The 22,708-nt window shown below is 37.0% G+C and overlaps 2 protein-coding genes across 4 annotated transcripts in view; one reads left to right on the forward strand and one right to left on the reverse strand.

Annotated features, from left to right (window-relative positions):
- Window positions 1-22,708, forward strand: part of MED12L (mediator complex subunit 12L) — a 386,104-nt gene that overhangs the window by 275,076 nt on the left and 88,320 nt on the right. The window contains exons 17-19 of the mRNA XM_044669473.1: window positions 13,062-13,209; window positions 21,501-21,619; window positions 22,255-22,398. Coding sequence (XP_044525408.1) covers window positions 13,062-13,209; window positions 21,501-21,619; window positions 22,255-22,398 — 411 coding nt within the window. The remainder of the gene's footprint in view (window positions 1-13,061; window positions 13,210-21,500; window positions 21,620-22,254; window positions 22,399-22,708) is intronic.
- The window catches only part of P2RY12 (purinergic receptor P2Y12), a 69,598-nt gene that overhangs the window by 1,294 nt on the left and 45,596 nt on the right, over window positions 1-22,708 (reverse strand). For 2 of the 3 annotated variants that reach the window (XM_044670859.1, XM_044670856.1), the window contains exon 2: window positions 2,984-3,147. The gene's annotated coding sequence lies outside the window, so the exon portion shown is untranslated. Of the gene's footprint in view, window positions 1-2,983; window positions 3,191-22,708 lie in introns of those variants that run through there. The other variant, XM_044670857.1, reaches the window with a different exon arrangement.

Below are 22,708 nucleotides of genomic sequence, written 5' to 3' on the forward strand. Positions count from 1 at the left end.
ATATGTTATACTTCATATAACATATAATACACACACATATATAAAATGTTAAACCTCAGGAATGTTTTTTGCTTAATTAAAGCTATATGCTTTAACTACCTTCTTTCAGCCAATAATCTTTTAATAGAAATATTTTGTTTTTAATTTTTTAAATTGTTTTTATTTTGAATTAGACTATCTTCCTGTCTTTTTATTGTCAGTCCACATTATTGAGAACTTTACAGTTTAGGGTAACTAACTTGGTGCTTTTTTTTTTAATATGACATGATAATTTGAGAGAAACAGTTTTAGATACATAGTTGAGAGTCCATATTTCCTATCTAATGATAATTACTGCTTTAGGAAGAAAGTTATTTGAACTAAGATATTTTAGTCTTTTTTTTCTTACATCCTATGGATTTTTTGAGGCATGTTTACTTATCTTTTTTTTTTTTTTTTAACTTTTCTGACATAGTATCAGTTCTAATACAGAAGAGAAAGAAGGGCTAGGCAATTGAGGTTAAGTGACTTGCCCGGGGTCACATAGCTATGAAATGCCAGATTTGATCCAAGGCCCTCCCAGCTCCAGACCTGGTACTTTATCCACCCAGCTGCTCCATACTGTTGATTCCATTTTTAATTTGTAAGGAAGATGATGGTTAGATTTGCTGAGGATTTGGAAGAAAATTCCCATTGACACACTATTCATGGTGAAATAATGACGAATGGGAACACGTTTAACTTGGAAACTCAAGATTATTCTGGAGAATTTTCTATGTTTGTAGTATACTTTGTTTACTTCATCATGGAGCAAAATATTTTCCAAATATGGTTTTTTGGGTTATGTCTGTCATTTTCTTTTTTCTCTGGACCTGCGGTTTCATCCCTCTTAGAGGTTCATATTGAGAAATCACCCCCTGCCATTACAGATTACCAACTGGTCACTGATTTATAGTTTTAAGTAGTTACCTGGAGCACTAAGAAGTCAAGTGCCCCACAGGTTCCCACAGCCAGTATATGTTAGAGCCAGGATTTGAATCCAGGTCAGCCTGACTGTCTTGTAGGCTACCTTCTCTTCATTCTACTATTATGCTACTTCTCAACACATCTATTATAGAAAGCTTAAAAAAAAACCTCATTTGAATGAGTAATGTGGGACCCTAGAATTGAAATACAAATGAAGATCTTTGTTTGCATAAAAAGCAAATCAAGCTCACCTTTTTATAATAGCTTTGTGTTTATTGACAGTCTTCTTCCACCATGCCCTACTTCCTCTACAGTGTGGTATTATAATGATTCTTAGTGATGGAGGGGATCCCCTGGTCTTTGAAGGTGGTGGGAATGAAGTTCAACTTCTGGCATATCTAATGAGATTGACCCATAACTAACAGTCAACATGTCCAAGATCAGAAACTCCTCACTATTATGTTCAAAAGGACGTGAATTTCTAGTTCTTAAAGTTCTTAAATACCATTTCCAGAGTCATGGGAGAAGAGTTGCAATCTGTACCCTGAGAAATCGTGTCATCTTGAACTCATAGAGGATTGTGCCTATAATTTTGTTAGCATAGTGAACTTGCTAGTGAGGAAACTCCTTCCAGCAATACAGGTCAGCTTCTGCTAGTTGTCCAGAGCATTCTTGGTCCCAGAGCCCCTTTATAGTCTTCAATATTTTTAAAAACCCTTAAAAGACCCCAAAGTGTATGTGGTTTATATTTTTCTGATTTTACTGTATTAGATTATGACTAATAATTTTAAAATATTTTAGATCACTTAAATATAAGAAGAGTAAATCTATCTCAACACAAATAACATTTTTGTATTTTAAAATACCTATTTTCTGAAAGAAAAAAAATTTAGCAAGATTTTTGCAGATCTTAAGAGAAGATAACTTGATTCTCATATCTACTTCTGCATTCAGTTTGTTGCGATATATGTTGTTTTGGTTGAAGAAAATCCTGCCTCGTGCAGTTATATAGTTGGAAGAAAAGGAAGGAGTGTTTTAATAGGAAAATAACATCTTAGTATTATTGAAAAAATGGCATTCAACTTCATGGACCTTTAGAACATGTTTTAGAGACCCCCTCCTCCAGGTCCTTGGACTCATTTTGAGAATGGCTGGTCTAGAAGACTGAGAGGGTCAGGATTAGACAGCTGATAGTGCCCAAACTAGAACCTTATGGAACTAATGGTTTGAAGATCAGCCCTCTCCTCTATCCACTAGACCTGGTGCTGATAACCTAGAAGCATCTACCTGTTATCACCTGAACTTCGGAAGTGCTTTCTAATCTTACATTTGTGGATTTTAGCTCTGTTCCCTACGACAATTTGACATTGTGCTTTTCATTGTTTTAATGGGGAATTTTAATTCATTCTTGTGTCACTTCAAGCTTAGTTTCTGAAATTTAATCTTATTGCAATAATCAAATATCAATTCCAAACATCAACTATGTGGCAGAGCTCGGGAATACAAAGGTCGATTCCTTATTGAAAAAGATAAATGTGGATAGAGAGAGTCCAGCGGTCTCTGTTCTTCCTCATCTGAGGACAGTATTCACATCTGTACGCAACCCTGATGGGAGAGAGATTTGGCCAATTCAATTTAATAATGACTCCAATCAGAAATGAATCGTTTTATATTTTAAAAACTACATTCAAAACTGGTCAAACACCTTTAATATTTTGATGCTTCAATCTCAGCCAATTTTCTCACCATCATTTCTTAACCTTTTAAAAGAAGACCCTTACATGTTTCCTCTAACACCACCAAGAAATATTGCACAAACCTGTATCATCCAGGAATTAAATTCACTCCTTTCTGTATATTTGTTTACTTCACTATTGTATCGAGTCCTCTACAAAGTAACACTACATATACCATCACACAGATACACTTGAATACGAATTCTATATTTATATGTTTTATGTCTTGAATACTATTGCAAGTTACGTTTATTTTGGCAACATTCTTATTTCAATATACTTCTGAACAGAAAGTTACTCACTCTGGAAGAGGACTCTGAAGAGTTTGAATTTATTCAGTAACTTCACGCCAATCCTGCTTGGAGAGCAGCATCTGGTGTTTTGCTCTTTATTTCTTCCTTTTTTTTTTTAAAGATGACAAAACTCCGTCAGGATAGATGGTTTCATCAGTGCCGTTGCTGGTGTTCTAGAAAGAAAGAGAGGACTCTTAGAGTCAGAGATTACCTCTAAAGCCAATAGTGCACAAGCCACGCTAAGGCTGTGAATGTCCAGAGCACTGTTTGTACCACTTCTGCTTTTATTTCCTGGAGAAAGGAGGGGGTTGGTGGGTGAAAGGGGGGGGGAAGGGAGGGAGGGAGTTGAGAGGTCATCATTGAAAAAGCCATTTGAATTCTACGAGCCTTTTACAGAGACACTTTGTCTGGATGCTTCTTCTTGCATTCAAAGTCTTCTAGCAGTATTTTTTTTTCAGTCTGAAAATAATTAAAGCCCATCTCTTTCAGCCTGTGGTGGGCTCTTTGCAGATGTCTGTTTACCTGGAAGTGATGAAATTGTGTTCAAACAACACTGTGTGTGATGCATTACCTCTTGGAGCACATAATGGCATTAGCTCAGCATTAGGAGTGCTTGTTAGGGATGTTAAGTCTTTTACCTTTGATTTGGAGCCTGGATGCTAATGACATTACCCCGGATCAGTGTTTGATGAACTCCTTTAGAAGCGGAACAGTTTCCCCACATTATAGCCTATCAGAAGGGCCAATCGCATTAGGAAAGAAAGCCTTTTCTATCATTACTGAGCTTACTGTATAAAGAGCCTTTCTGTAGTTTTCTGGAATAGGATTTAACCATGGACACAACAAATAGTTCTTTTTTTCTTCATTTGAGGGCGGGGAGTCTTAATTTGGGGTGGAGCTGTGGGATAGGGTCATGGGATACTAGGTCTTGGGGTCAGAAGGAACCTTAGATGCTACCTTAGTCCAAATTAAAAAAAGAAACAAAGAAACAAAGGCCTGAACTTATCCGAGATCATACACGTTGGCTACCCCACATCCATTGAGTGGATTGATAGACATGTCTACTTAAATATCTTTAAAGAGGGATGAGTTGGGAAGATGAGCTACCTTGAAGAAAATAGTGCTATTTCTTCACATAGCCTGTTTAATTTTAGAATTCTTTCCCAATGTTGAAAGCAGGAAAAAGTTGGAGCAACCCCCCCCTCCCCCAGTGGCATTTTATTTGAAAAAGATTCTTTTTAAATGTGTGTCTCTGTCCTTGTTAAATACACTTCTGTAAAAGCCCGTAAGGGCTTCTGTTGATATTAGGCTACTGCTATTTATTCTTATGCCTTTTGGAGTCACATGAGATAAGAAAGAATTCAGACCATATTAAGTCCGTATCTTTAGTTGCATAATGACTCAGTTTTGTGGTTATTCTCTAGAGGAATAAATTTTGCACAAACTCACAGGCACACAGAAACCACCCTGCAAAGCCGTCATCCCATTGCTCTTTCCCACCAATACTGCCACTAAGTACCATACACAAGGCTGCTTCATGCAATTTGGGTTTTTAGATCTGGATTGGATATTTTTGAAGAAGATGATGTTGGCACTGCATTTTACCAAACTCTGCAAAGCGTCCTAAAATGTGGACCTGTCATGGTGGGGATGAGAAATGAACTGGGTGCTGGCAGCAAGCCATCATTTCCTGAATTTGTATACAGAAGGACCAGGGTATGATTCCCGGCTCTGTTTCTGGTGCGATACTGGGCTCCGGACTTTCTGAGCCTCCTTTTCCACACCTGTAAACAAAGGGGTTGGATAAGATGCTCCCTTGGCTACTGTCCAGTTCTGAATCTAATATCCTGTGGGCTAATGCTTATATACTGATAGAACATTATTTCCAAGTACATATCTGATTAGATTAAGTTCCACCTTTGGGAAGTCTGATTCTTAGTAATTCCCCCTCCCAAAATGAGAATAAGTTTTCCTTAAGAATAATGCAGGGCAGCTGGGTAGCTCAGTGGAATGAGAGTCAGGCCTAGAGACAGGAGGTCCTAGGTTCAAACCCAGCCTCAGCCACTTCCCAGCTGTGTGACCCTGGGCAAGTCACTTGACCCCCATTGCCCACCCTTACCACTCTTCCACCTATGAAACAATACACCGAAGTACAAGGGTTAAAAAAAAAAAAATTAAAAAAAAAAAAAGAATAAATTGCAAGGGGTGGGGTGGGGGGGGCAGCTGGGTAGCTCAGTGGATTGAGAGTCAGACCTAGAGACGGGAGGTCCTGGGTTCAAATCCAGCCTCAGACACTTCCCAGCTGTGTGACCCTGGGCAAGTCACTTGACCCCCATTGCCCAGCCTTACCACTCTTCCACCTAGGAGCCAATACACAGAAGTTAAGGGTTTAAAAAAAATAAAAATAAAAAAAAAAGAATAGGGCAACTGGGTAGCTCAGTGGAGTGAGAGTCAGGCCTAGAGACAGGAGGTCCTGGGTTCAAACCCGGCCTCAGCCACTTCCCAGCTGTGTGACCCTGGGCAAGTCACTTGACCCCCATTGCCCACCCTTACCAATCTTCCACCAATGAGACAATACACCGAAGTACAAGGGTTTAAAAAAAAAAAAAGAATAAATTGCAGATGGCTCAGTGTAGTGTGCCAGTCCTGGAGCCAGGAAGACCTGGGTTCAAATCCGAATCAGTCACTAGCTATATGATTTTGGGCAAGCCACTTAAACCCCATTGCCTAGCCCTTCCTACTCTTTTGCTTTGGAACCAATACATAGTATTGATTTTAAGACAGAGGATAAAGGATTTAAAAAAAAAAAAAAGAATAAATCGCAAGGTCACTTAATCCTAATTGTCTAGCCCTTCCTGCTGTTCTGCTTAGAGTTGTTTGTTAATTTTTTTAAAAAGAGAGAAAATGGCAAACATTAATTAATATCTGTAAAATGCTTTAAGATGTCCAGATGAAAGGCAATATGTGAAAGAAAATCATTCTGTTCAACTTCAACAAGCTCTACTTGCCAAAATGAAGCAGAGGTCTATAAGTAATCGGTTAGACTTCCTTTATTGTGAATTTGTTTGGTTGAAGAACTTTCCATTTTCTTAACTCAAATGTGTGAATAACAGTTGAGAAAAAATATAAGAATCAGGGCTATGCATGTATCATCTGTAGTAGGACTTAGTTAATTTAGTCTTCATGACAGTCACACAAATCAACAATCCACAACTTCCTCTATAGGATTCTTTAAAAATGTTTGTCACTGAAAAAACCATTTTATTTGAGAATGCTATTGCCAAAGAATCTCTATAATACACTGAACTGCTCATTGTCACTGTTTTTGGAGGGAGGGAGGGAAAGAGGGAAGGAGAGATTCTGGCATGATCAGAGCCTTGTCTTTAGTTAGAATTGAATTCTGCATGGCTACAGGATTTCACTTCCAAGTCTGCTTCTGAAAATAACTCTACCAAGCCAAAGAAAGGAACAGAGTCCTTCCACTGTGTCTAGGGCACCAAATACTTTTTAGTAAACAGAATATCTTTTCAGTCACATAGAAAGGAATTATTTTCCATTTGACCATTGAACTGATTTGCTTTTGTGGCCAGTGAAATCTATTAGAATGGAGAAACCAGCTCAGTCTCTGTCCTTGTGGGAAAGATCACCTTATTTGGGATTGCTTATTAGTGATTATTAAAGTAACAACTTATTAATAAGTTCATTGCCAATTATCATCACCCTATTGCTTAATTAGGAATTTAGTTAATAAAAAGGTATCCAGGAATGAAGGATTTCCTGGGGGAAATCCTAGGTAGCCCCAATCAGTCAGAATGTTAGTCTTAAGTTAAGAAAGCTGAACAATTGTGTGTTACTGGACCTTCTTAAGAGTTGTGTGGCATGACAGAGTTGAGGGTCTTGAAGTCATGCAGCTCTACGGTCATGGGCAACATATTTAACTTAAGTTGTTCCTCAGAAATAGCGGTAGTATCTCCCTCACAAGGTTGTTTGGAGACTCAATGAAAAAATACAAATAAAGGACTTCAAATAATTATATATAAATGTTAGTTATAATGATGACACTATAATCCTCCTAGAAGATTGTGACCTCGACCAACTTGGGTTTTTTTCAAAGCTTCTTGCCATCATGGCTTCTCTTTGATACTAATATTTGATCCATCCTTCCCATTCCACATTATTACTATATACTTATATATATGTATATATATTATATACATCATCAGTGTATATATCTTATATAAATATACGTGTGTGTGTGTGGTGGACAGGCTATACATAATAGATTAAAAATTCTCAGAGGAACGGAATTGTGCCTCATTTTATTTTCATATCAAGTGCCTACCATGATGCTATGAATGTAGTTTAGTAAAGAACCAGTCTGAATCATAAGGAAGTGAAATTATAATTCCTTTATTCTGTGGAAATTAACCAAACACTAGTCATTAGTTTCAATGGAAAATCTGTATTAAATGATTTGTTTCTAAGATAAGACTTAGGTAGGAATAAACCAAAATTTCCTGAAATTTAGGTCTTTTAAAAATTCTTTCAAGGAGATTCTGAGCTCTTTAATCAAAAGACTAGATAGGATCATTAAACCTCTGTCTTTAATTTCTGGGGTCAGCTTGTCTATAGGCAAAAAGATTACTCTAAATAATCTCTTCATACTCATCTTTTTTTAATTAATTATTTTATTTTTTCAGTTACATATAGAAACAATTGTTGATAATTGTTTTTCTAGATACTATTCTTAACCCACTGCTCCACAAAATTTTCTCCCACTGAAAAGACAATTTCAAATAAAGTATCCTCTAATTTAAAAGATGGTAGGAAAAAAGTGACTGTATAAATTTTATTACATTCTTCACTTTGTGAGTATGTTAAGGAAAAATTGGAATTATTTAACCATTAGAGCTATTTTAGAAGCAAAGTATTAACTTAGCTTTGAAAACAATGTGGTAAGAAGCCTAAATTGTTGAAGATAAAGTGATGATGGTGTGAGTGGTAGAAAGTAGGGTTCACTCTAGATCCCTAATTAACTAGAAAGGTATTTTGTGGGTCAGAGTTCTCCAAATCATAGCTTACACATCCTGTGTTGATGTGTTTTACTTGTTGTTAGCAGACAGTCATATGATTACATTTCCCTCATTAATGAAGCCATTTTCATTAAATGCCAATGTAAACAAATGTAATGCCATATCAATCCCCTTCCCCCCCAAAAAAAACTAAGCACTTTACACAACTGTGGGAAAAATAAACCTTTGAAGGAATTGTTTATAGCATCTATAGGAAAAAGGGGAAAAAAAACATCTGTGTGAGGGATTGGGGCAATATGTATTAGGAGAGGATTGTTACAACTCTCAAAGAGGAGAATTCCTGGTGTCATTGATCTCATTGATCAAGGGGCCACCCTTGACTTCTCTTCCAATCACTGCTCTCCATTCCAGCCATTGGTCTCCTCTCTAGCCAGTCATCAGCTGTGACAATTTTAAGAGTCTCCTGATGCTTTGTCCAAACTTCCAGTGTCTTGTTTTAAATCTTTTAGCTCCTTCTTCTCTACTTGAGTTAATAAGCTCATCCCCATTTGGTCTCTTCCCTTTTACAGGTATTTCATTCTGTTCTTTCACGTTTTTACTTTCTTTTTGTGGTTATTGTTACTGTTTTTATTAAAAACTTGAAAGATATCACAAACATTTCTAGAATACAAAGAACATCAAAAAGGATGTATTCGAAACTGTCAACATTTGAAACAACGTATTTTTAAGTTTAAATCTTTGTAATGTGATTAATGAAGAGATCATTATTCAAATTCAGGCTGACTATTTTCATTGAACTACTATATTTTATATAATTATAACTGAATAGTGTCAATTTGGATATTTATGGGACCACTTCAGGGAATTCATTATTCAATAACATCATGGCTCTGCTTATTTTTGGCATCTTTTGAACTTCTCTTCTCTTTTATAAATAAGTTAGTTAAGTTGTTTTTTAATATTTTCTTTTTTTCTTCATCACTATGACTACCTCCCTACAAAAAGTCCCTTTTTGTAGTTAATAAATATAATCAAGTGTAACAAAACCACCCCTTATTTCCAAAAATGTATATCACAGTAATAGCTAACATTTGTGTAACCCTTGAGGTTTGCCAAACACTTTCTATATGCTGTCTCATTTGATCCTCACAATTCAGGGACATAGGTACTATTATGATCCCCATTTTAAAGATGAGGAAACTGGGCCTGAGAAAGGTCTGTCGATTTGTCAACACAGTCACACAGCTGGTACCTGTTGAAGACAGAATTTGAATTTAGGTCTTCCTGACTATGCATCTAATAGTCTTTTTTTGTTTGTTTGTTTGGTTGGGTTTTTTTTAAACCCTCACCTTCAGTCTTGGAGTCAATACTGTGTATTTGTTCCAAGGCAGAAGAGTGGTAAGGGCTAGGCAATGGGGGTCAGGTGACTTGTCCAGGGTCACACAGCTGGGACGTGTCTAAGGTCAGATTCGAACCTAGGACCTCCCGTCTCTAGGCCTGACTCTCAATCCACTGAGCTACCCAACTGCTCCCATCTAATAGTCTTTTAATTGTGCTCCCCTAACTGTCTTTATTTATACTCCTAGTCCATTACCTATCTGTCAAGTACAATTCAGCACCACACCTCCGGAGTCATTGAATTGATCATCTTGAATTGTTTACAATTGTGAAAAGTTGTCTCTTCTTTCTCATTATTTTTATCAGTATTTCCTATGGGATTCTTGACCATTTGGTCCTTCTGCTTAATTCCTTTATCATTTTTATGTAGTTCTTTAAAGTAACCTTTTATTAATGAACATTTTAAAAATATTTCTGTCTCTGTCTTGGTCTGTCTCTCTGTCTCTCTGTCTTTCCCTCTGTCTCTCTGTTTCTCTTTCTTTCTCACACACCTTCCCTTACTTTCTCCCTCTTTTTTGTTTCTCAATTCTGTCTACTGTCAACTAACAGAAATCTTTTATAATTCTTAGGAATTATCAGACTTACGGGGTAGCTAGATGGCTCAGTGGATAAAGTGTGGGGGTTGCAGTCAGGAAGACTCATCTTCCTGGGTTCGAATCCAGTCTCAGACTGTGTGATCCTGGGCAAGTCACTTAACCTCATTTGCTTCAGTTTCCTTATCTGTAAAATGAGCTGGAGAAGGAAATGGCAAACCACTCCAGAATCTTTATGAAGAAAACCCCTAATGGAGTCACAGTGTCAGATATGACTGAACAACAACATGCATGGTCATTTGAAGAAGGAGAAGACTCACAATTGGGTTGCAGGGAGAGGGGGACAGATCAAGAATGGCTTTCCTCACGAGGTAAAATTTGAACTAAACTTTCGAAGTGAGTTAGGGATCCTCAGAAGTAGAGGTTAGGTTAGGACAAACCACAATAATAACAACAGCAACGTTTTTGAAATGGTTCAAAAGATTTAGATAAAACATATTGGAAAGCAGGAAAAAAAAAGATTTCCTTGGAGATATCTTTTCAAAACGCTAAATTTCTATCTGAGACTTAGTAGAAGATATTTCCCTTAAATTCACTTAAAAATCAATTCTATGGAGGTGAAATAGATAGAGTGAATGTTACTCTTTGTGTGTTTTGATTTTATATTTGAATTATTTATCATAGTACCTTAAAGAGTGGGGAGGAAATGCAGTTTTCTTCTTAAGGAACATAATTAAAATATACTTTTATCTATTTTCCATTAGTGCTCAGAGGAAAACCAGTATATTTCCCCATTTCGAGTAGTACTCCCATTTTTTATCTGGTTTCTGTGAGCTTTGGTACCACTTGGAAATCCATTATCTCATGTTTGGCCTTCACCGAGATCAGAAGGTTTCAACTCATTGATCATCACCCCATTTATTCAGGCTTCACAAATATAAGACCCGTTGTGGGAAGAGTAAATTTTTCAGTTTGATTTTAGAGGTCATACCTAGAAGAAACAGATAAATGGCTAAAAATGAATCCAACTTAGACTTTATGTAAAGATATTTTTTTATTAGACCCATCACATTTATGGGTTGGACTAGAAAGCTTCCAATTCTCATTTCATGAAATGATCTAAAGAAGGGAGGGAGTACTGGGATATCATTTATGAATGAGTGGACCTCAGCTCTGCCTTCTTCCAGCACTGGGAGCAAGGCTATAATTTTATTTTCCATAGACTGAATAGTAATAAGTATGAAGTTTCAGATATAAATTTAATTAGTCTGTTCATAGCATTGTGCTTATTTGTCAAAATGATTGATCTGGAAGAGGCCCTTAGAGAGCGTATATTTGTGTTTATACTTTTATCATATGAACTGACAAATTAGATTCATTAAACCATTTTTAAACCTCAATAAAACAAAAGCCACAAGAATTCTGAGAAGAGCAGATTTCCATTACTGAGCTCTTAAACTCAGATTAAGAGCACTGCTTGTGTCTTCCCATCTTAAGGGAGCTGTTCACGGTGGAAGGCTTTCACTGCAACACTCTTTGTTTTTTCTTGTTTTGATGACATGCTCTCATTTGGGGAATAAATGGAGCTTTGTCCATTTTCTTCATGTGAAGCAATTTCCTTTTTTCTTTGGAGGGTAGGAAAATTAGCTCAAGAATTAAGGAACCTGCCTTTTGCTAAAAAGTATTGTAGAATCAGAATTTTCTCATTCTTTGAATAAGAAAAAAGCATGCTCCTCACCTTACCTGCAGAGATGGCGGACTGTGGATGCTTAACATTGGATAAGTTATTAAATCTTGTTCATAGGTTGGTCACGTTTGCTGCTTTCTCTTTAATTGTTTTTTCTAAAGATGATTTTCCTGCTTAGAAATTGTAGAAGAGGTCCATTTGGAAATGAAGGCAATATAAAATCAAACACTCATATCTGATATAAATATATACAGTTGAATTTATATATATATAAATATAAATATATATATATATATATAAATTCAGAAGATGTTGAAGGAATAGCAGTTTTCTAATAGATAAGAAAGGAAAAGCAGTACGCCAAAATAAAAGTTTAAACTCTCTTGCTCCTTTGCTTATTGTTACATTTCATATCAGACTTATAATTATTTTTATGTAGAGGTTTGTCAGCAGCTAGAAATAACTGATTTAGCAAAAAAGTAAAAAGGTAACTAAAGTAGGAAGCATCCTTCCCCTGATGGGTTGTACTCCAGGTGAGCGTCTCACCAGCCTGACTTTGTTCTGCTTCTTTTCCACATTTTCATGGCCCTGACCTTAGTGCCTGGGGGGCTCCTGCCTCCATTTTTAGTTTAAGTTTTTCAGAATCTCTTTCTTCCTCTATGGCATCCTGAGGCCTCCCTCTCTTCACTAATGAATTTGCCTTAAAAGTGGATTCAATAACCTGTCTTGTTCCTTTGTCCTGGGTGTATCTAGTGGTGCTCACCCTACAGGACAATTACCAGTCATGAATGTGCTCTATATTTACTTAAGAATACAGTATTAGTTATTGCTCTGCCAAGGGAAATGAGAGTGTTTATAATTATTATTTACTTTATGAAATTAGTACTGGGCAGTTTCTATTAGTTAATGTGGAAATAATGCCATATCGTGCCTAAATGTGATTTCTGTAATCAGAAATTTACTTGTACAGGACACCTGTGCACACATAATTTAATACCTGTATACAAAAAGTCAGTGTTCTTGAGTTTTTCACTTGAGCAAGGCTGTTGAAAATGAAGACTATGGGGCATCTAGGTGACTCAACAGATTGAGAGCCTCACCTGGAGTTGGGAGGTCCTGGGTTCAAATTTGGCCTCAGAAGCTTCCTAGCTGCATGGCCCTGGGCAAGTCACTAACCCCCATTGCCTAGCCCTTACCACTCTTCTGCCTTGGAAACCAATACATAGTATTGATTCTAAGAGAAAAGGTAAGGATTTAAGAAAAAGGAAAATGGCGGCCGGCATGAATGAGCAGGGTTCTAAAGGAGAAACACAGCTTTGCACAAGATTCCATGATGCCAACCTGGAGATGCTGCCTTTGGGCATGAAATGTTGGGGTTCCCATCCACCCCTACCCACCCTGTCCATGCTCATTCCCAAATGTGCTCTCATTCACAGGATGAATCCTCAAGTCATGAATGTAACCAGCGGACGATTCTGCTTTATGGGGTCGGGAAAGAGCGAGATGAGGCCAGGCATCAGCTGAAGAAAATTACCAAAGATATCCTGAAAATCCTGAATAAGAAGAGCACAACAGAATCTGGGGGTAAGATGGCCCGTGTCTGCACCACAGTGTGCTCCAGTGAACTGCAGCACATTCACGTTACTGCTTCTGTCTCATTAGCAGGGATACGGAGCCAAACCAGCCAGCCATCTACCTACCTACGAGAAGCTGATGTGCTCATTGCAGTCATGGAGATGATTTCTCCAGAATTATTGTGTTGTTGTTTTTTAAATAGGTGTTTCCTCCTCTTTTATTTTTACATTGCCTAGCTTTCCTCTGCATCCTTCCCTTCCCCTCCTTCCAGAAAGCCATTTCTAGCCAAAAATTGAACGAAAATAGAAGAAAAAGAAGAAGTGAAAGGAAATCAACAAAACTAGGCAACATATAAAAAGAAATCTGGCATTCTATGCTATGTTCTGTTGCCCTTAGCACTTAAAGGGAGTCCTTGGCAGGCTATGCGGGATCTTGAAGAACCACATTCGGGAAAGGGGCATTTTCAGGATTTTTATAACAAAGTTTAGTCGTGTGTGTGTGTGTGTGTGTGTGTGTGTGTGTGTGTGTGTGTGTGTGAGAGAGAGAGAGAGAGAGAGAGAGAGAGAGAGAGAGAGAGAGAGAGAGAGAGAGAGATTGAGATTGATTGAGTTGGAGTTATATACACTTACCTATGTGTGTCTAGATTTATATGTGTATCACTATATTTATGTCATATTCATATATGTGAATATACTACAGAAGGAGAGGGGGAGGGAAGGGGGAGGAGAGAGAAGAGGAAAGAGAAGGAAGAAAGGGGAAGAGAGAAAGAGACAAACAGAGAGAGAAAGACAGACAGACAGAGAGAACAAATGAGAGAATGCAACTAGGTGGTACAATGGATAGATCTTTGGATTCTCAAATCAGGGAAACCCAAGTTTAAATCCATCCTCTGACACTTATTAGCTGTGTGACCCTGAGCAAATCACTTAAGCCTGTTTGCCTCAGTTTCCTCATCCATAAAATGAACTGGAGAAGGAAATGATCAACTATTCCAATAGCTTTACCAAGAAGACCATAAATGAGGTCATGAAGAGTCAGACACGATTGAAAAACAACTGAAAAGAAAATAGATTAGCTTATATGTATATGCATATACACATATGTGTACATATTTTCCAGGTGTCACTGGAGTCCTTGATCTTTTCGAGGAACTCTGGCAATAATTCAGAGGAGAGGAGTTTTGTAGTGGTTTCTTTGTTTTTAAACAACGATTACTTGACTTAGTTACACTTCTTACTCTGTTAAACTACCAGGAGGATTTTGTCAGTGATGTATTTTAGGACTAAAATGCCTTTGTTCCATATTTTTCTGACCAAGTCTAGTGCCCCAGAGATCCATACTTGGATCTGTGCTGAGTGAGATGGATGGAGGTGTACAAATGACCCAACAACAGGGAGAGATTCCCATAGGGTGGATGATAGAGTCATGTAATAATAATAATAATAATAATAATAATAATAATAATAATAATAATAATAATAATAATAATAATAATAATAATAACTAGTACATTAGTTACTATATGCCAGGTACTGTGCTGAGCATTTTACACTTGTCATCTCATTTCATCCTCACAACATCCCTGCTCTTTTGGGTCTCATTTTACAGTTGAAGAAACTGAGACAAACAGGTTAGGTGACTTGCCCAAAGTCACACAGCTAGTAAGTGTCTGAGACCAGATTTGTACTCAGGTGTTCCTGACTCCATGCCCAATGCTCTGTCCACTGTACCATGTCGCTATCTTTATTTCAAGAATTGTCACATTAAAAAAAATTAAGAGTAGTTATGAGTGCAACCCCCCATCCCAGCCAAAGAAAGACTGTATTTATGTATGTTTCTTATGTTGTGCCCCCTCCCCCAGTAGAATATAAATTTTCTTGAAAGCAAAAACTGATTTATTATGATGTTTTTATCTCTAGTAGTTAGCATCCTCCCCAATACATAGTAGGGAATTGATTGCTTCTTGATTTGAATTTAATAATGAATGGAAGTCAAGGTCAGTTTAGACCAGTGATTCCCAAAGTGGGCGCTACCACCCCCTGGTGGGTGTTGCCACGATCCAGGGGGGTGGTGATATCCACAGGTGCATTTATCTTTCCTATTAATTGCTATTAAAATTTTAAAAATTTAATTTCCAGGGGCGCTAAGTAATATTTTTTCTGGAAAGGGGGCAGCAGGCCAAAAAAGTTTGGGAACCACTGGTTTAGACTTTTGGGAAAAAGAAAGGTCATTTATAAGGGAAAGCCTCCTTATTTACAACTTGAACTCTTCTTCACTGGAATGAACTGATCTGAGAGGTCGGGGGCTCCCCCTCAATGGTGGTCTTCATGTATGTTTGCTGTGTTCAGCTGGGAATTCTGGGTTATGTTTGGATTGCATTAGTGGCCCTTTAACTCGTTGGTCAGCACAAATATATTTTCCTTCTTGTGACGACACTTCACAGTTTGGTTTTCACCCATGAAATTCAAACTTTCAGTGGTTTGTACCTTTTTAGAGCTTATCCTTTCTCTGATGCGCTGAGGGTTAAAGTACGACTTTGTTATAAATAAGAACCCAGACAGGGATGTCATTAAAAAGACAGTGAAATAACAAGTATGTATGTTTTAGGCCCACCACCTATGAAAACAACACTCAAGCTACATACTGGGCTTCAGAGCAATGGAGATCAAAGCATCCTTAGGAGACCTGGTGGCCTTCAGAGTTCACTCCACAAAGGAGAATTCTATAAGAACCTCCCCACAGAGTTATTAAGCTAAATGCTTAAAGCAGGGACTGTCCACCAGAGACTCTTTCCAGATCACTCTTGCCTTGAAACTTTTTATACTTTCTTAAAATGCCCACTTTTTGCCTCACTCCCTCATTGCTGAGTGTCTAGCGAGTTCTGTCACCTTTGTTGGGGAATGTTTTGGACAGGTATGGATAAGTTATGATCTGAGATTTGTAGTCTTCATTGCCATTCTTATTATAGTCTCTTCACCCCCAAATTCACCCATTTTCTGACCTTCTCAATTTCTGTCTACAGCACCTCCCATTCCATTCACCCAAGTTCCACCCTATGGGTCATCTTTAGTTCTTCGATGTCCTCTACCCTACACAGCCAGTCTCACTGCTAAATCTTGTCTTTCTCCCTCTGTGACATCTCGTAAGGACATAATTCAATTAATTGCCAAATGTGTTAGTCATTACTTGTACTTCCCCCATCTTTTACATCTGGCCTCTTCGTACATAGTCCCCATCTTAGTTCAGACCATCACCATATGGTGCCTATACATTGTGGTAACTTTCCAGTTGGCCTCTAGTCTCTTCTCCAGTGTAGTCCATCTTCCTCTCAGCTACCAAAATGGTGTTTTTAAGGGACAGAATTAATCAGACCATCTCCCTACACAGCAAAGTCCAATGGCTTCTCTTGACTTGAGAGAGTTGGTCATTAAGGCATTTATTAAGCACCTACTATTTACCAGGCACTGGGCCAAGAGCCTGAAATTAAAAAAAAAAAAAAGATATCCTCTGCCTTCTAGAAGCACACAATTTAAAGAATGGAGAAGACATCAAGGAAACAATTTTGTACAAATAGGCTATATACAGAAGAAATAGAAAATAATTAACAGAGGGAAAGCACTGAATTACAAAGGATTAGGAAAGGCTTCCTATAAAAGACAGAATGTTTGAGGAACTCAAATGAAGCTAGGGACACCATCAAGCAGAGATGAAGAGGGAGAGTGTTCCAGGTAAGGTGGTCAACCAGAGAAAGTGTCCAGAGTTGAGAGATGGAGTGTCTTGTTTGTTGACCAGCCAGGAGGCCAGTATCACTGGATTGAAGAGGGCAAGTCACCGAGTAAAGTGTAAGAAACCTGGAAAAGTAGGAAGGGACTGGGTTATGGAGGGCTTTGAATGTCCAACAGATTTGTATTTGCTCCTGGAGGCAATAGGGAGCCACTGGCCCTCTCTCCATCTCTTCTTCCGTTAAATTGTCTCTCTTCCTTTTCTCAATTTCTCCCCTTGTTACTTAACCTCTGGTGGACTTTGGACTGGTCATTGGGCATGTAGGAGACCAAGATTATTGGTGGATGGATGAGATTGGGGCAAAGCAAAATCTGTTCTTCGTTCCCAACCCATTGGCCAAAAATGCTTCCCCAACTTCACAGCTTCTCCTATCAAGCTTCCTCTACTTCTGTGACCCCCCATCCTACTACCTGGAAAGCCCCTGTATAGACCTTCCATCCTGCCTTCCCTCCCCCACAAACTCTTTCCAGATAACTTCCTTTCTCATACAGCTGGTCTTGTCATGCTTCTCCTGAGAAACCCAACTTCGCTTCTTGTTCTTCTGGGAAAATGTCACTCTTCCTCATCTTCTTCCCTTCCCTTCTACCTCCAAGAACCTGGCCATGTTCCCCTTTCTGTCTCTGAGTTCCCACAGTGGCTGATCAGATTCATGGAGATTTGATTTTCCATCCTTTTCCATCCCTTTTCCATTTGTAGTCTTCATTGCCATTCTTATTATAGTCTCTTCACCCCCAAATTCACCCATTTTCTTGTTCAGAGCCTTGAGGTTTTTTTTTTTTTTTGCCCAATTGGTAGAGTAGCATATTTTCAACATCTTATCATCAACAATCTGAGGATATTTTATTTTGCCCACAGCTGTCTAAGGAACTGTTTTTCTTGGAATTTTTCTAATGCCATTAATTATTTTATGATGATAACTTATTTAAGGTGAAAAGTAAAAAAGAAATCACAACCTGAAAGCAACTTTTCTGGTTACTTTGACTAGTTTGGAAGAAGATGTATTTTTGTCTTAATGAAACTATTGATCAGCCTTTCTCTGCCCTCCCCCTTTCTGTCTCCCAGAAGACAGACAGAAAGGAAATTAGTTTAATTAGAATCGAAAATTAAGTTAGCTGTAGCTTTCATCTGCTAATAAGCACTCTCAGAAACTGTTAGATGCTACCAAAGAACATTTAAAAATTGTTACCCTTATACTTTTTTTTAAACCCTTACCTTCCATCTTAGAAGCAATACCAAGGATTAGTTATAAGGCAGAAAAGCAGTGAGGGCTAGGGGTTAAGTGAGTTGGCCAGTGTCACACAGGCCTGGAGATGAGAGCTATTTCCGATTCAGATTCAGATGTGGCCTCACACATTTCCTATCTGTGTGAACCTGGGAGAATCACTTAAATCCCATTGCCTAATGACCCTTGCTGCTTTTCTGCTTGGAACCAATACACAATATTCTAAGACAAAAGGTATGGGCTTTTTTTTTTTAAAGCAAGACTTAAAAAAAAACACAACTACTTTATTTTCTAAGAATCAATACCAAACGTTGGTTCTAGTGCAAAAGACAAGCAAGAGCTAGTCAGTGACTTGCCCAGCTAGGGAGTATCTAAGGTCAAATTTGAACCCAGGATCTCTCATCACTAGGCCAGGCTCTCCATCCACTGAGCCACCCAGATTTCCCTGTTATCTCAGAATTTTAAAACTGATGAAGCAAATATTTCCCTGACAGTTAGAGGTACAAAGGTTTTTACTGAATGACATCTGACCGTTATTAGCTTGTGGATTTCAGACATTTGGTTTCATTTACTAGGGTCCACCATCAGTTCATAGATTCATATTATTTTTTTAAAAAAAAAATTTGAGTAATAAAAGTATCAAATTTTTAAGATTGTTTTTCTCTTCTTTTTCTCTTTCAAAATTCTTTGGAGGAGCTCTCAGGATGGGGAAAGGGAAATAGGAACTGGGGAAATTTTAAACATTAGATATCAGTCAAAATAGATTTTTTTTTTTAGAAATTCATGTAGAAGAATCTATTTTACGACCAAATAAGAATGATATTCTCTGGGCCTCCATTCCCCTTTTCAGTTATGTGGAGTGCTCTGGTTCCTTAGTCAGAAGACCTGAGTTCTATTCACATATTTGATGCTTTCTGCCTATGTGAGTGCAGCCACTTAACTCCCCTTTGCCTCATTTTTCTCACATGTATAACGATAGAATTAAATTACATAGTCTCAGAAGGGAGCCAATCGAGGATTTATTAAATGTCTTCTGTGTTCCAGGAATTGTATTAAACGACAGGAATACAGAAAAAGGGCAAAATGCAGCTCAAGGTTTAATGAGAGGGGAAGCATGTAAACCATTAAGGACAAACAAGATATATTCAGGATAAATGTTGGTTAACCTAGTAGGGAAGCCACCAGGTTTTAGGAGGAACCAGAAAAGGATTCTCACAAAAGGTGGAATTTTAACTGGAATATGAAGTGAATCAGCAAAAGTAGGAGGTGAACATGAGGAAACTGAAAATGCCTGGAGTCTCCTCCTAGGAAGAGCAGGAAAGCCAGTGCCACCATTTTGAAGAATGCTTAATGTTATTCTCTATAGTAATAAGGTAGAAGAAAACTGGAAAGGAAGGAGGAGACATATTCTGAAATGTCCTCAATAAAAAACTAAGCATTTTAGATCTGATCCTGGAGGTGATAAGTAGGCCTAAGTATAAGTGATCTCCATTCTCATGCACCATTTCTCAAGGGTTAAGCAGGAAGTTATGCAATAGACAATTCTATGATATTACTATTGTTGGGACATATTATGACTGACTTATAGCAGAAAAGGACAAATTTCTAAATTGATAATTTATAAATCCATTACTTAGACCATTGAAAAAGTATGCTTTTTAGGGATTCACTCTAACCGACTTCTTTCCCAGTGTTTGATATTATTCCAGTGTTTTTTGAAGTTGATAAATCTCTAGAATGAAATTAACTCCTAATTAATCAAATTAAAATTCCCCATATATGATCTTAGAATTCTAGCTTTGGAGTTATAAAGGACATTAGAGGCCTGCTGATTCATTCTTTATGTGAGAAAACTGAGGCTTAGATCATTTTTCAAATTTGTCAGATATTTTTAATGACAGTCTATGTTTTAGGAGAGACTTTCAAAGTCCAGTCTGGTTTCCCACTTAGTGTTTTTAGTTTTGTCCTTTTAGTGTGTTCCCTCATACTGTAGAAGATTGATTCTCAAAATGTGATTTTTGGTCTACTTTTATTATAAATAATATGTTTATATTTGTAATATATATTGTTAATATATCATAAATAATATATTTATATTTGCATATTTAATAAAATAATATAAATAATAAAAAACTGCTTTTATTATCAGGTTTGAATTTTTAATGTGATAAACTTGGATAGCTACAAGGCTCATAAACAAAAGATCTTTGGAGAGGTCTTTCCTTAGTAATTTTCAATAATGTAAAGACCCAAGACAAAAAAGTTTGAGAATCATTGAAGTAGAGAATGCTTTCTGGTTTTGTTTTCTTCCCCATCCCTGCATCATTTCATTTATTTATTTATTTGTTTGTTTGTTTTTAGTAGAAGTGTTTTTTTTTTAATTTGATATTTTTTCCTTCCAAAGTACCTGTAACCACATCAATATGTTTACACTGATTTGTGAACTCAGAAATTTTTGGAATGTTGGAATACTTATCATACCTAATAGGCAGCAACAACAAAAGAGAAAGGAACTCTTTAAATTAGGATATTTTATGGTTAAAAATACTCATAGAAGCAGCTTTTGAAAGATGATTTATTAAATCAAGTCATTGTACTTGGCCAGTTTATTGCTACAGCAAAAACAAAGCCATTTTATTATTCTGACATTTTTCATATATGATTTTAACTGGTTGTCTTATTCTGCTTTTCCATTTTAAGTTTTCATGTGGACAGAATGTTTACAAATACTTTGGAGCATGTTTCTTTGTGCTATGATCATAGTGAGAAATAAAGAAAAGAAATGTCTATAACATCAAGCCTACCTTTCTATCTACATCAGAAAAGAAATCTTAAAAGGTAGCACTTCCTAAGGGGAAAAAAAGGAATTTTACAGCCACAACAAATAGTCTTAAAATTTGGAGTGTTTGTTTTTGATGCTTTTAGATAAATAAGTAAATAGTGAATCAGTGCCATTACACATTAATAACTGTAGCATTTCTGTTTATGCAGTACTTTCTCAGATGATTCAGCATTTTACTGGCCACTACAGATATCACACAGTTGTCTCAAAACATTGTGCTTACATCACTTGTATTTTAATGTGAACTGATCTGATTTTTTCATAAAGCAATCAAACCCATAGTTGTTTCTTTTGCATAATTAAATCTTCATAGGAATATACAAATTAGACTTTGCACTATTGCAAATTTAGCTTGTGGATATATTTAAAGACATTGATAATAGATTATAGTACTGCTCCTTGGTCTTCATTATATTAAAAAAAAATGACCAAACTATCATTTTATTTATTAAGTTGAGGATGAAGGACAAAAAGCCAGGAAGAGCAAACAAGAGACCTTTCCAACGCTGGAGACGGTGTTCACAAAACTACAGCTCCTCTCCTATTTTGACCAACATCAAGTCACATCTCAGGTACTCCTTAATCATGAGTTAAATTTGCTGGCACTTTGATGCCATTTGCACTACTTGAGCACATCTGTGCGTACAACTTGTCTTTTCTAGCAGGACAACTTTTAGATTTGTTTTGACAAGATATATAATGTTTCTAATGAGCTGGTACCAGTAGAACATGGTAAAATCTTTGGTCCACATTTGCACCTCCATTTCTTTTTAAATAACCTTTGAAAGATTGCTTATGTATTGTTTTCATCACGAAAAATCTTTAGCTTCTGATTATACTGTGGTCATATTTTAAAGATAACTGAAGTAATCATTTAGTTAGATCCTGTTATCACACTGCAACCAATGAATGATCAGTATATATGAATAACTAAATAAAATGCATAATGGTCCTGCCTCGATGTGACTTCTGTTTCTCAGCTCATTGTGGTAAAAGACATAATTTTTCTTCTTCCCAGTTTTGTTATACCAAGTGAATCTGTGGTTAGTTTTTGAAAACAAAGTAGAATTTGTGTTGATGGTCTTTTGGTCTCTTTGTGAGTTAATTGCTGTATTCTCTTAATGTTTTATATGAATACAGGTTTTGCCCATCTTATTCAGAATTCATTCTTAAAATGAAAACTGATAGTATGTTTTTCTCTTACTAGATTTCTAGCAATGTACTAGAACAGATAACCAGCTTTGCTTCGGGAACATCCTACCATCTTCCCTTGGCTCACCATATTCAACTTATCTTTGATCTTATGGAGCCTGCTTTGAATATCAACGGACTTATTGACTTTGCAATACAGGTACCAAAGTGATCAGTCTAATGGTAACAGTAATAATAAAACAAATAATAATAGTGCTAATAACAGTAATGAAACAAAAATTTGCAAAGCATTTTTCATAGATTTTCATATTAGTTTGGGAGAGAAAAAAACCATTAAATGGTAGATAATTTCTAAACTTAGGCTCTGTTTATTATCAGCTAAGTAGTACAGTGGTTAGAGTACCAAGTTTAAAACCAGGAAGACCTGAAATCAAATCCAGTGTCAATCACTTATTAGCTATGTGACTCTGCAAATCTCTTCACCCCATTTGCCTAAGTTTCCTCCTTTG

Source organism: Gracilinanus agilis, chromosome 3 (assembly GCF_016433145.1).
Source record: "Gracilinanus agilis isolate LMUSP501 chromosome 3, AgileGrace, whole genome shotgun sequence".
Taxonomy (NCBI): Eukaryota; Metazoa; Chordata; class Mammalia; order Didelphimorphia; family Didelphidae; genus Gracilinanus; species Gracilinanus agilis.